The 12,074-nt window shown below is 40.5% G+C and overlaps 1 protein-coding gene across 2 annotated transcripts; it reads left to right on the top strand.

Moving 5' to 3' along the window:
- Positions 1-11,822, top strand: arntl2 (aryl hydrocarbon receptor nuclear translocator-like 2). 2 transcript variants are annotated; one of them, NM_001329351.1, is made up of 17 exons: positions 1-58; positions 2,421-2,550; positions 2,643-2,696; positions 3,651-3,692; positions 3,812-3,969; positions 4,064-4,143; positions 4,460-4,552; positions 4,966-5,083; positions 5,171-5,320; positions 5,471-5,714; positions 6,246-6,352; positions 6,511-6,661; positions 6,765-6,835; positions 7,145-7,256; positions 7,427-7,517; positions 9,157-9,256; positions 9,358-9,515. In NM_001329351.1, exons 1-17 carry the CDS (start codon positions 1-3, stop codon positions 9,513-9,515), a joined length of 1,917 nt encoding a protein of 638 aa, NP_001316280.1. The 2 variants fall into 2 exon arrangements, with proteins under 2 accessions (NP_001316280.1, XP_037833947.1); XM_037978019.1 differs by lacking the exon at positions 1-58 and adding an exon at positions 185-207 and having other exon boundaries at positions 9,358-11,822.
- Positions 11,823-12,074: the final 252 nt, after the last annotated feature.

Genomic DNA, 12,074 nt, shown 5'->3' with positions numbered 1-12,074 from the left:
ATGTCGGCTCAGCACGCAGCGGTCGGCGGCGGTGACAGAGCGCGAGGCGAACCGGCAGGTGACTCAACGCTACATTCATTATAACCATTTAAAAACGCTCACGTAAGGCGCGCTGCTGTTCAGCACTGGGTGTTTTGTGAACTCGGATCGGTGGGGTAAAAAAAGAGGCTGTTTATCGGCCGTTCGCTGTAACTTCGCCGAAACTAGGTCAGTAGATCAGTGGAGCAAGCTCGCCCTCTACGCCATTTATGTAACATTACACGACCTTGTTTTCTCACACAGCCCGTGTTTTACGCTGTTTGCGGCTATAATGGGCAAAGCTCGTGAATAAGGGGAACACAGTCGGCCGTGAAGCCGTGTGTTTAATGCCCGTTGGCGCCGCTCGCACAGGTTAGCGGCGACACCGAGGCCCTTATCGGTGCCTCTCGAAAGGATGTTTATTTGTAGGAGCAGCCCTGGACAGCTTGTACCGAATAGATTTTTGACACTTTCGACTCTTTAAAAATAATAGGAGCCAAGCTAGGGTTAATCCCCGACGACCTTTTGGTTTAACTGTTGTCGTTTTCACCAATGGCTAATTCGTTTCAACCGTTTTTTAAAATCTGTTTAGCATTAGCTTTAAGTTAGCCGCTAGTGCCCCAGTATGGCAGGCCGATGTAACATATAATCAAACCACACACTAATTAATAGATTTAGACTTTATTTGTCATTCTGCTCACGGATCTAAATGCAGTTCTCAGATGTCTGTGTAGCAGCACAATAAAAAACAACATAAAAAGTGCTTTTTTATATAATAATAACATTATTACCAGTCAGAATTACTAGAAACTAGTGTTTTAAGGTCTCCGCAGCTGAGACCGTATCAGGGAAAACATATAAATCTAAAATTCCTTAAGCTCTAAAAAGGCTGTTTTATTATTTATTGCCAAGACTTCAGTCAGTTTCATACTTTGTAAGCGAGTAAAGTTATTTTTTCTAACACGTTTATCAGGTTGCTTCACAATCAGGAGAACGTACACGAGATAAAAAATACCCTAAAAGTAGCAACACATAGACTCATAAAGCAATAAAATAATAAAACAATCAAATTATCTAAACTAATAAACGCTCCTTTAAACTTTAATCACATCTTTAGCTGCTTTTAAAATAAACAAATAAAAAAAATGATGTTATAAATTACCGCTGTATGAGGTGTGAATAAATTATTACTAAACTCAGGACGATGTCTTTTTTTTTCCTTCATGGGATAGTCCACAAATAAGTGTTGTCTTTTAAAGCTCTCCTCTAATCTAATCCAGAAACACATTTATGTCCGATAATAAACTACAACCAGCTTGAAAACGAGGTGAAAGTTTGGGCACATCCGCTTCGTTCAAAATGGTGTTTCTAAAAGAGTTGTTGTTGTTGTTGTTGTTGGAGTTTAACCAAAACAGTTAGAGTTACTTTTGTAGGAAACAGAGACAGCTTCTAGTCTTCTGATTTTGATTTAATTTTTCACACTTTTTGAAGACAAAAATAATAATAAGATTAAGCAGAATGCTCTGTATCGTGGGTTTCTGCTACAGTTTGTTGCTTGTTAAATTAAAGTGATAAACTAGTTCAACTCGACTAAATAAAACTCTGAAATTTACCTTGTCACATATAAAATTCATGAAATATCTGCTCGACAGAATGGCCTTTGTGTCCCACGTTTCAGGACATTCTTGTCCTCCTGCAGAATAGTAATTTGTATTAAACCAGGCAGGTTTGATATAATAAAATAAATGTTTGAAAACAACGTTTATCAAATCTAATAATAAAAACACGCAGAAAGGCAAAGGCGAGCTTTAAAGCTATCGCCTCATGAACCTCTGGGGGAATTTTAATGAAACTTTCAGGCAATAATTGCTAGATGTACGTCCACAACAGATTGTGCTTTGGAGTCAACCCGATTCAAGATGGCTGCCACAACTAACCTTAAAGAAGTGGCTACAACTCAGCCAGTCTTACAGATATTGATATGAAATCTAGCGTGGCAGTAGCTGAGGCTGATCCCCGTAACGTGCTCTGAGCGCTAACGGGTCGTTTAGAAGATTGTGACCTAAATATCCATTACCAAATCAGCAGAGACCGGACTCTTAATCTCCCTCAGTTTGCCAGATTATGCCGGATTAGGGGGTTACAAGGAAGGCAGGTGAATGAACGGACGTCAGGTCGTAAACAGATACTTCACCCATCTTCTACAACTCCTTATCTCGGGCACACATGTTCATTAACCTGAACGTTCATTCAGCTGCTGCACCTGGACGTAAAAACGCACACACACCTTCTCACAAGGTTGACACCAGCAGTTAATCCTTTCGGTGGCAGGCGATAAAATGGCTTTAATCCCAGCCCCACTGATTTAACGGCGAGCACGTTTTGGTGGTTTTGTGTTTCAGACGATGCGCTGGCTGAGGAGGAGCAGGGCAGTTCTGCAGCTCTGCCCGCCTTGATGAGCACACCTTTACCTGCTGGTGTCTCGTTGAACATGGGGATGCCCAGGAAGCGCAAGGGCAGCACTGACAACCAGTTGAGTGTCACTGATGTTTGCTTTAATCCAGACATTTTGGAAAAATTTAAATATAGAAACTGAAATGGCTGTGATTCTTGTTTCTTCTCAGGGATTCTAATTTGGCCGCAATCAATGATGGAGATCTGGAGGATGACCTGAACAGGTGATTTATTTATTTATTTATTTTCAGGGCGTGTTCCTCTTTTTCTTATTCTTAAAAGAACAATGAAAACCAAACTAAGAACAAATCAGCATTAATCTGTAATTGTAGGAATGCTGTTTTACCGTTTTCCTTTTTTTTAATTTTCCTTTACTACTTCCGTAAACTTTGCGTTTATTTTACCCGCTCATATATGAAAACATTCAGCTCGATCAGACTTCGAGCGCTGTGACTTTATTTTTAACTTTTCAAAATGTTTTAGCTTAACAAAAAAAAAAATCCAGGTTGAAATACATCGAGCTCTTTTCAATTCCTTCAAAATCATTGTTTTCTTTGGAATCTGCTTCAGCATAGTTGCTCTACTTTTGGCTTCTTATGCTAATTTTAGCTTTCGGCTACCGTTCTGCTACTTTTAGCTTTTAGCTAGTCTTTTAATACTTTTAGGTTTTAGTTTGGGTTTGGCTGATTTTGACTAGCATATTCCAACTTTTAGTTTTGGCCATCTTTTTGCTACTTTTAGCGTTGAATTAGCCTTTTGATACTTTTAACTTCTAAGTGACATTTTGATACTTTGAACTAGCATTTGGCTAAGCTTTTTGCTACTGTTAGCTGTCAGCTAACATTTTTCAACTTTACCATCATTTTTAGCTAGTGTCTTGCTACTTTTAGTATTCATCTAACCTTTTGGTACTTCTAGCTTTTAGCTAGTCCTTTGCTACTTTTAGTTTTTAGCTAACTTAGCTGTTTAGCTCTTGTTTGTTAGTTTTAGCTTTTGGCTGGTGGTTTGCTCCTTTTAGCTTTTAGCTTGTGTTCTTCTTTTAGCTTCAACTAGTCTATGATTCGGCTCTCTGGGCTCATTTTTAATTTTCTGAAGAACAAAACGTTTCTCTCGTCTGAACTTGTGGCTCTGAGGAAGAAACTAATCAGTCTTTTCCATTTCTTTCTTTTCTTTCCCAGGTCAGATGGAGAGGACCAACACGCCAAAAAAAACTGCTTCAGGTCCACTTTCTTTATTAAAAGTCACTTATTTTCTGTGGTTTTTCTTTTGTAAATATCCCGTCTGTCACTGGTCAGGTTTAAGCCAGAGTATATATTCATGCGTTTTCCTGCCTCTGCAGGGAGCCGCACAGCAAAATAGAAAAAAGGAGACGAGACAAAATGAACAAACTCATCGACAAGCTCTCAGCCATGATACCGACGTGTAACCCCATGTCCCGCAAACTGGACAAACTCACGGTGCTGCGACTGGCCGTGCAGCACCTAAAATCTCTCAAAGGTGCCAAAATCCAAACACTGACGGCTCCCAGGTTTTACTCTCCACCAGGACAGACTAAAACACCGTTTCTTGTCATCCGTCTCCTCGTTTTCAGGTTCTGCGAGCGCCTTTTCTGAAACGAGCTACAAGCCGTCATTCCTTCCTGAGGAGGAGCTGAGACATTTAGTCCTCAAGGTAGAAACCAGTTTTCTATTCAAAGATTTTATTGGAGGACGTCACCTGTCTGACACTTGAGGATACGTTAAACTCATAAATCAGAAGCAGCACAGGAGTGCATTATTTCCTGGTTCTAGAGGAAGCGCCCTGCTTCTGCTTTATGATGTTCAAATGTTCCTCATTTTTCTTTATGTTTTACCCTTTAAACAAAATTTACAAAGAATAATTTATATTTTAGTCTTTGTTTTGAAAATGAATGAGTATGTTTTATATTTAAAAAAGTGCTCGATGGCTTTGTGTTTTTTATCACATCGGCTCTTCCCTTGTCGTGCAGGCTGCAGATGGCTTCCTGTTTGTTGTAGACTGCGATCGTGGGAAAATAGTGTTTGTCTCTGAGTCCATCTCGAAGATATTAAATTATAGCCGGGTAACATTTTTTTTATTTTCATCACAGAATTGTGTGAAAACCTCAGGCACACCAGATGGCTTGTGTTAAATTTGGCCTCATTGTCAGTAAACTGGATCCTCGAGGCATGGGTGAATCCAAAGGAGCAAGTTCTAATTTAGTAGATTTAAGAAATTATTATTATATGCAGAATTATTGTAAAGTAATTAATAGACACAAGCTGTCTAGAATAAAACACATTGATAGACTGTTTATAAAAATCAGAAACTGACTCTGTAGGCAACACTTCATGTAAAAAAGATTGATTCTGTAAAGTTAAACATACTTGGTTAATATAGATGTAAGCAGGAGTTGCTGGATGTTTTAAACATGTATTTTTCTCCTCATTGGGGCTTTGTGGAAGTCAGCCTGGTGAGCTGTTTGGTTTTTTTTAGGCGGAGCTGATTGGACAGAGCCTGTTTGATTACATCCACCCTAAGGATATGGGCAAAGTGAAGGAGCAGCTGTCAGCTTCTGAATTACACCCTCGTGAACGGCTAATAGATGCTAAAAGTAAAGCATTTATTTTTGTCCTTGCGTGCCTGTATATATATATGTGTGTGTGTGTGTAGGTAAACCTAACCCTCCCTGTGTCTTCAGCTGGTGTGCAGGTCCAAGCCGACCTTCCTGTTGGCGCGTCCCGGTTGTGTTCAGGCGCACGCCGCTCTTTCTTTTGTCGCATGAAATACAACAAAATACCCGTGAAAGTGGAGGAGAAGGAGTCCCAGGCCAACTCCTCCAAAAAGAAAGGTGAAAAACAAACTACCCCCGGATTTCTAAATAAGAGCTACCTTTCAGAGAACATATATATGTTTTTTTTATATATATGTGTGTGTGTGTGTGTCTGTGTGTGTGTGTACTCGGTGATAATGGCTGGATGGGCTTTTTGTTTCTGAACAGAGTCACAGAAGTACTGCACAGTCCACTGCACGGGTTACATGCGCAGCTGGCCCACCAGTCAGATGGCGTTGGACGGGAAGGGGGATGGCGACAAGCAGGAAAGCTCGTTCTTCAGCTGCCTGGTGGCGGTGGGGCGCATCCACGCCCACTCAGCCCCTCAAGTTAACGGCGAGGTCCGAGTTAAAGCCACGGAGTTCATCACACGCTACACCATGGACGGCAAATTCACCTTTGTGGATCAGAGGTATCAGTAACAGGACGGGTAGGAGTCTGTGTTTGTGTTCGTTTGAATCATGGAGGTTTGTTGAGTTTGGAAACAAATTATCGGTTTGTTTCTGCAAGAAACTGAGCAGCTTATGCCGTGTCCACGCACAAACCTTGTTTTTCTAAAGCAATCTGTTTATCTGTCATTTCTACAAATATTCTCAGAAATACAGCACCGTTTCTAGAACTTTTCATCCACATGGAAACTTAGAAAACGACCTAAAACGCTGCAGTAACTATACCAGGCCTGTGTGAGGCGCTGCAACGCTGCGTGCTCTCAGACAGGACACATGTCTTATTAGATACTAAAACCTGTTGGTTTGTCCTGAATGTAAAACAACACCTGCCACTCCATTTAGGAACTGCTTTTTTAAAATAAAAAAGGCAGAAACATGAATTATTTTTGTTATTCTTTGTTATGATGAACTTTGTAATGGGGTTAATTTGGATTTTGGGCACTAAGAAACAGTTCTGATGGTATTAATGTAAAATAAATCCTCTTTCTTCGCAGAGCAACAACCGTTCTAGGTTATCTTCCACAAGAACTGCTCGGGACCTCGTGTTATGAGTACTTCCATCAAGATGACTTACTCCATTTAGCTGATAAACATCGAAAAGGTAAATTGCTTGTTTTATTGGACTCCTGTCATTTTTGTTGTTCATTTAAAGCCTTTCACAGCGACTACAGATATGATTCGTTTATGTTTTAACTGCAGTCTTTCTCTTTTTTTTGCCAGTGTTTCTTCTAACTTTCTCTCTGTTTCTGTCTCTCGTAGTTCTGCGAAGTAGAGAGAAAATTGAGACAAATTGCTATAAATTCAAAACAAAATATGGCTCTTTTGTAACTCTGCAAAGTCAGTGGTTTAGTTTTGTAAACCCCTGGAACAAAGAAGTCGAGTACATAGTGTCAACTAACAGAGTTCTATCGTGAGTATATATATATATATATGCTTTCATGCTCTGTTTACTAAATCTAAATCTTACAAAGTTCCTAGACCGATCTTAATTATTTTCCTTGTTCCACGTCAAGGCACGACAACAGTCGAACGGGACGAGCAGGAAATAAGTCTGAACCATCGAGCAATTCCAAGACTTTAGAAGGTCAGCTGACACAAACCTTTAAACTCAGTGGTGTTCACAACGCTGACTGCAAAACAAACATTTTGTTGTAAAATCAGACAAATAAATTAGATTAAATTAGCAAAACGCAGCATTACACACAACAAAATGCATGAAAGAAGTGAAAACAGGACTCCTGACTGATAAAATTCCGGTTAAGTGAGATCACATTTTTATTCACTGACAACTATTTTTATTAGTTTGACACAACGACGAGCCAGCAGTGGGTGTATTTCTGGTCTGAAATGAGGATTTGGCATCTAAAATATTTGTTTTGTTTGTCCTGTTAAGATGGCAAGAAGTCTCTTCCAGTCATAGCAGGCATCTCCTCTCCACCTGGAACGATGATCTATCCTGGAAGCATAGGAATGCAGATCGCTAACGAGCTGCTGGATTTCAACAAGTAAGGCATCGCCACATTCATTAATAACCAACAAGAGTCACAATGGTCGTATAAATCATCTTTTCATACATTTACACAAATAGCTGTTTTTCACACCATGGTTCCTGGGTGTAAAACTTGTGAAAGACGCTGCGTGAGTCGGTATTAAATGAATTTGCTGCTTCCTTTAGGCTGAACTCGTCGCCTCCCAGTGGGAACGTCAGCCCCTTCAGTCTGCCACAGGACAAGTCTCCCCAAACTCCTAATCAAACCAGCAACAATGTAAGTTTTTATACGCGCGGTCAACGCAACAAACGCCTCCTCGTCCTCACACTTATTCAGTCCGCGTGTCAAACATTACCAAAATATCTGCAAAGGTTGTTGTTTTTCCTTGATGAGCCTTTTTCTGCTCCTGCAGCACCACCTAGTGGAAACCCCAACATGACGTTTTCACAGAAGCCCTGCGGCCAAACAATCATTACCTTAGACAAAAAGAATCCTCTAGTTGTTGTTGGTTACTTCAGCGTTTGAAAATATTTAGTTTTGCAGCAGATAAATAGTATGACAGGTTTGTATTGTTACAGATTTTACACTAACGCAGGAAAGATTCATTTAAAACTTGGATGTTTGCAGTTTTGTGTGCCTCACGATTGGATTACAATTCAGAAGGCTGTGATGTCATTATCCAGAAATTTAGGACTTATTTCATATAAACACTGATTTATATGTTTTCATGCCTAATAAAGAGTTCATAAAAACAAATGTCAAAAAACCTAATTAATCAGACCGCTGATCAACAGTTAGCATAGATGCTAACTTAACATTGAATAAGCCACAGACGTGCTAACAAGATTAGCATCGTGTTTATCACTGGAAATCAAATGTTTTAAAGTCATTACTAAAGACAGTCACGTTATGATAACTTCAGCTGTTGTTTTAGGACGTATTTCTTAGTGTTCAGGGAACAAAACATACGTCTTTACAGCAACATGTTTCTACTGCAGGATCTACGGTAACTCTGCTGGGACAATTAGCAACGTGCAGCAACTACTCTGCTGACTCTCCTAAAGTGGCAGCGCAGATTAACGTTAAAACTTGGTTTTTGACATTTGAAAATGAATTGATAACCTTTCGTGCCTGTGATGCAGCTAAAAATAGATTTGACCTCCCACCACTATTCCATTATCAAGCTGCTCAGATCTATTTCAGCTGAGTCCTGGATATTATACGAGCCGCGCGTCACATCCTGTGTGTGAGGTTAGAAAACACCTGTTAGAATTTGTCACACTGCAGATCGTGACATTTCGGGTGCATTTTATTTGATGTTTACGGTGACTTACGGTGAGCAGTGCTGAGGCTCACTGACTCGCATCAAGCTTGAACTTCCTGTTTCACAGCACGACGGTGCGATTTTAAAACTGATTATGACTTTGGCATTATAAAGTGTTTTCTACCCCTCAGAGTCATTAATGCTCTTCTTGGTCAGTAAGTCAGAATACAGCAGAATAAACTGGTCCTCTCATGTACATTTATCATTCAGTTCTGAAAACTGAGGCTCGGTTTAAACAAGGCGACACTTGTTCCCGCTTCAAATGTAAATCTGTTCCTCAGGCTGCCTCTAAATTTGATCTCCTCCTCTGTAGCTTTGTGTCAAGTTGATTTGATTCAAAGGTTGTTCTATATTCTTTAAATCTTTTGCAAAATAAGAGCTCGGACATGTTTCCAGCTGGCATTTTACAAACACTCAGTTTGTTTTTTCTTTGAGGTTGAGCCATAATGTGAAGCAGTCCGAACTGTATGTGCTGCGTAACGTCACTGGAGGTTTATCACCAAACGGTTTATCCTTCGGATTGTTTATACTCCTTCAGTATTACCGTCTGGCATACTGATTTAAGAAAACCTGCTTTCTTTTGGTCTCTAGGTGCCAAACGGAGAAACGTCTGACATGGAGATTCCAGGAAAGTCGAGCTCAGAGAGCGAGCCTCCAGGAGCTTCGTTCTCAGGAGGAGACTCGCTTATTGGTACCCCGTCAGATGCTCTTAATAGGCTTTTGTGTAAGCCTTGTATAATTACTTCTCTGTTATAAATGCCTCACATTTTGTTTTTTGTTTCCTTACATCAGGGGAGAATCCACCGCTGGACTTGGAGAGTGTCGTCGGACCCGGCCTCAACAGTCTTAGCAACGACGAGGCAGCCATGGCGGTGATCCTGAGCCTGCTGGAGACGGACGCAAACCTGGGAGAAGCTGTAGACTTTGAAGAGATGCACTGGTCTTTGTAGGATCTGGTTTTACAGCTGCTGAGAAACATTTGGGACCTCAAAATGCTAACTTCAGAAGGCAGCATTTTGTTTTTTTTTAAAGACGTTTAAGTTATTTGTTCCCCATTCGAACATAAGCTGTGTCGTGTTTTGGTGGCTGCTCTAAAAAGATCAGGATTGGTGACAACGTGGGACACCTCAGTAGTAGGAGGATGTGCCTCAGAAGCCTTACAGCAGTTTGTCTGTCCTGAAACGCTGTTCCTCACTACGTTCTCCAGACAGTTCTGCCTCACAGGGTAGAAGAATCAACAGACTATGATAAAATAGGATTTACTCCCTCTTATTTTTCTCTTCCCCTTCATCTAAGAGTAGAAATGCAAACCAGACAAAGTCTGACTTGATAAGAAAGCTGAAATTTCACTTGGTACTGTATGATTAATTTAATTGAAATAAAGTTTGAGGAAGACAGCCTGGCCCGTCTCTGCAAAGCCTCAGGATCCGGACAGCAGACCACACTTCCTAACTTCTACGTTTGACAGTCAGATACGATGAGCTTCTGTTGTCGGTGTCTGAAGGCGTTTCGTGGTAACCGCCCTGTAAACCTCTTCTGTTGTGCACTGACCCCAAACGAGCTGTAAAGGCGCGGCATTGCTGCAAGCGTGCGTTCAGGCCACACGTGTCTTAAAGGGACGGTTTGCGCAGGAGGCCCTGGATTTTTTTGGCTCTGGCTTCAAACATGTAACTTGTTGGCATAAGACATTGTTATACATTTAGGAGGGAGCTGTTCAGTAACTCCTATGGATTTGTGAGCAACACAGAACGAAGCAAACAAAATAAAATTTGCTTCAGAAGGGCTGAAGATGAGAAGAGGTAACTCAGGAAGTTTTACATACTTTCCTACCTTCTGTACATTACTGATATGTGCCGTCACCTGCTTGTTGTTGTTCTTGCTTTCTAGTTTTGCCGGTAAACCATCACTTCAGCCGTGTTTTTTTTTGTTTTGTTTTTAACGTGTTATTATGCACTGACATGTTTCCAGCTATGTTCTGTGGGTTTATTTGGGAGCACGCGGCGGCGTCATGTTCACATTTATCAGGAGGTCGTGCTATGCAGAACTGTCATTCCATGAAATCTAAAGTTAAGTGTGTTTGTTAATTACTTCTCTGTGTCGCGGTTTGTGCATGACTCCTGAAGTTATAAGAACCTTTACTGACTTGTCTTATTTAACTTGGAGTCCCTGGACTTTATGGATCCTGTCTTTGTTTACCTCATGTAGTTCTGACTTGCTTAGAATTGCACAGTTTAGCTTTTAGATGGGAAAAAAACTATTATGGCTAATATTACAATGATCTCATGTTAGCGATCCACTGTTTTTGTCACATGGCTTTTGATTTTTACATCGACATCACAAAAGCATGTAAATGTGCGATCACGGTGGATTACCCCAAGAAGTTAACATATAGCTTTGATAATTTAATGTCAGATATTATAGAAATTATGGTTTTACTCATCGTATCGGTTAAAGAAAGTTGATGTATTGTCTGTATTTTGTACATTTTAAGCACTTTGTACTCATCCTCCCTCTTTTAAATGGTAGAAAACAAAACGTTTTCCATAAAGTAATACTAAAATATAGATGAACTTATTGTGTGTATAAGCAAAATTAACAATCAGTGTGTTGTTTTAAAGCTTATTCTAGATCCTGGGGACTGCAGCGTGCCCGTTTAATTCTAAGTGTTGTGCACAGAGCTGGAAAGCTGAAGATTTTTGTCACCTGAACATTACACGGAGCAGCTTCAGTTTAGTGTCGGTGTCTCGCGCCACGATTCAGTCACTTCTCAAGGACTCCAGTCAGGAAAAAGCGGCCGTGAATCATGAAGAACGCTGTCTTAAAATGCTTGAATTATGAGGAGCCAGTTGACGGAGCAGCAGAGACGCACAGGAACCCTCCTGCTTTGTGTCCGAAGTGCCTTTGACCGTTCCTGCTCGGACACACGACGGACCTGTGGGGTTCTTTGTCCAACGGAGGGCTAACATGGATTAACTTGACGCACTGGAGGCGTACAGCGCTGATCCTAGATGTTCAGAGATGAAACGGAAGCTGAACACGCTCACTACCTATAAACCAAACACTCAGAGCTGCCGAGTCGAACCATAAATGCAGGAAAAAACACTTGTACAATTGTTGTTGTTGTGCTTCTTCTTCCATCTTGGCACTGTTTTAGCTGTTATTTCCCCAAAAAGTTAATATATTTCCCACACGTCAATGTTTATTTTCTTTTTTTTCTGTTTCTCTTTTATTTGAAATAAAAAATGTAGTTTTTGTAAGACTGGAACCTTTGTGTTGTTTACACACCCACCTGTTGAATCGTTAAAAACAGGCAAAAAGTCAGAGCACCAGAGGACGAACCCGACATTTATGGGTTATTTTGAGCAGTTTCATTCATGTTTGAGTTTCAGGCTACAGAGAAAACTTTATTTCCTCAAAAGTTTGTTGCCGTTGCCATCAACGTGACCGGGTTGTCTCTCCAGGTTGTCAATTTGCTACTAATTACAGATTTCCTAAACTTTCAGCAAGAA

This window comes from Kryptolebias marmoratus, linkage group LG11 (assembly GCF_001649575.2).
Source record: "Kryptolebias marmoratus isolate JLee-2015 linkage group LG11, ASM164957v2, whole genome shotgun sequence".
Taxonomy (NCBI): Eukaryota; Metazoa; Chordata; class Actinopteri; order Cyprinodontiformes; family Rivulidae; genus Kryptolebias; species Kryptolebias marmoratus.
Note: the sequence above shows the minus strand (reverse complement) of the source record. Positions and strands in the feature narration are given on the sequence as shown.

Bases quoted from the DNA above. Each gene is read 5' to 3' on its own strand.
- arntl2 (NM_001329351.1), top strand. From the start codon at position 1: ATGTCGGCTCAGCACGCAGCGGTCGGCGGCGGTGACAGAGCGCGAGGC. The intron at 2,697-3,650 runs GTGATTTATTTA...TTTCTTTCCCAG, and splicing joins CTGGAGGATGACCTGAACAG to GTCAGATGGAGAGGACCAAC. The intron at 5,715-6,245 runs GTATCAGTAACA...CTTTCTTCGCAG, and splicing joins TTCACCTTTGTGGATCAGAG to AGCAACAACCGTTCTAGGTT.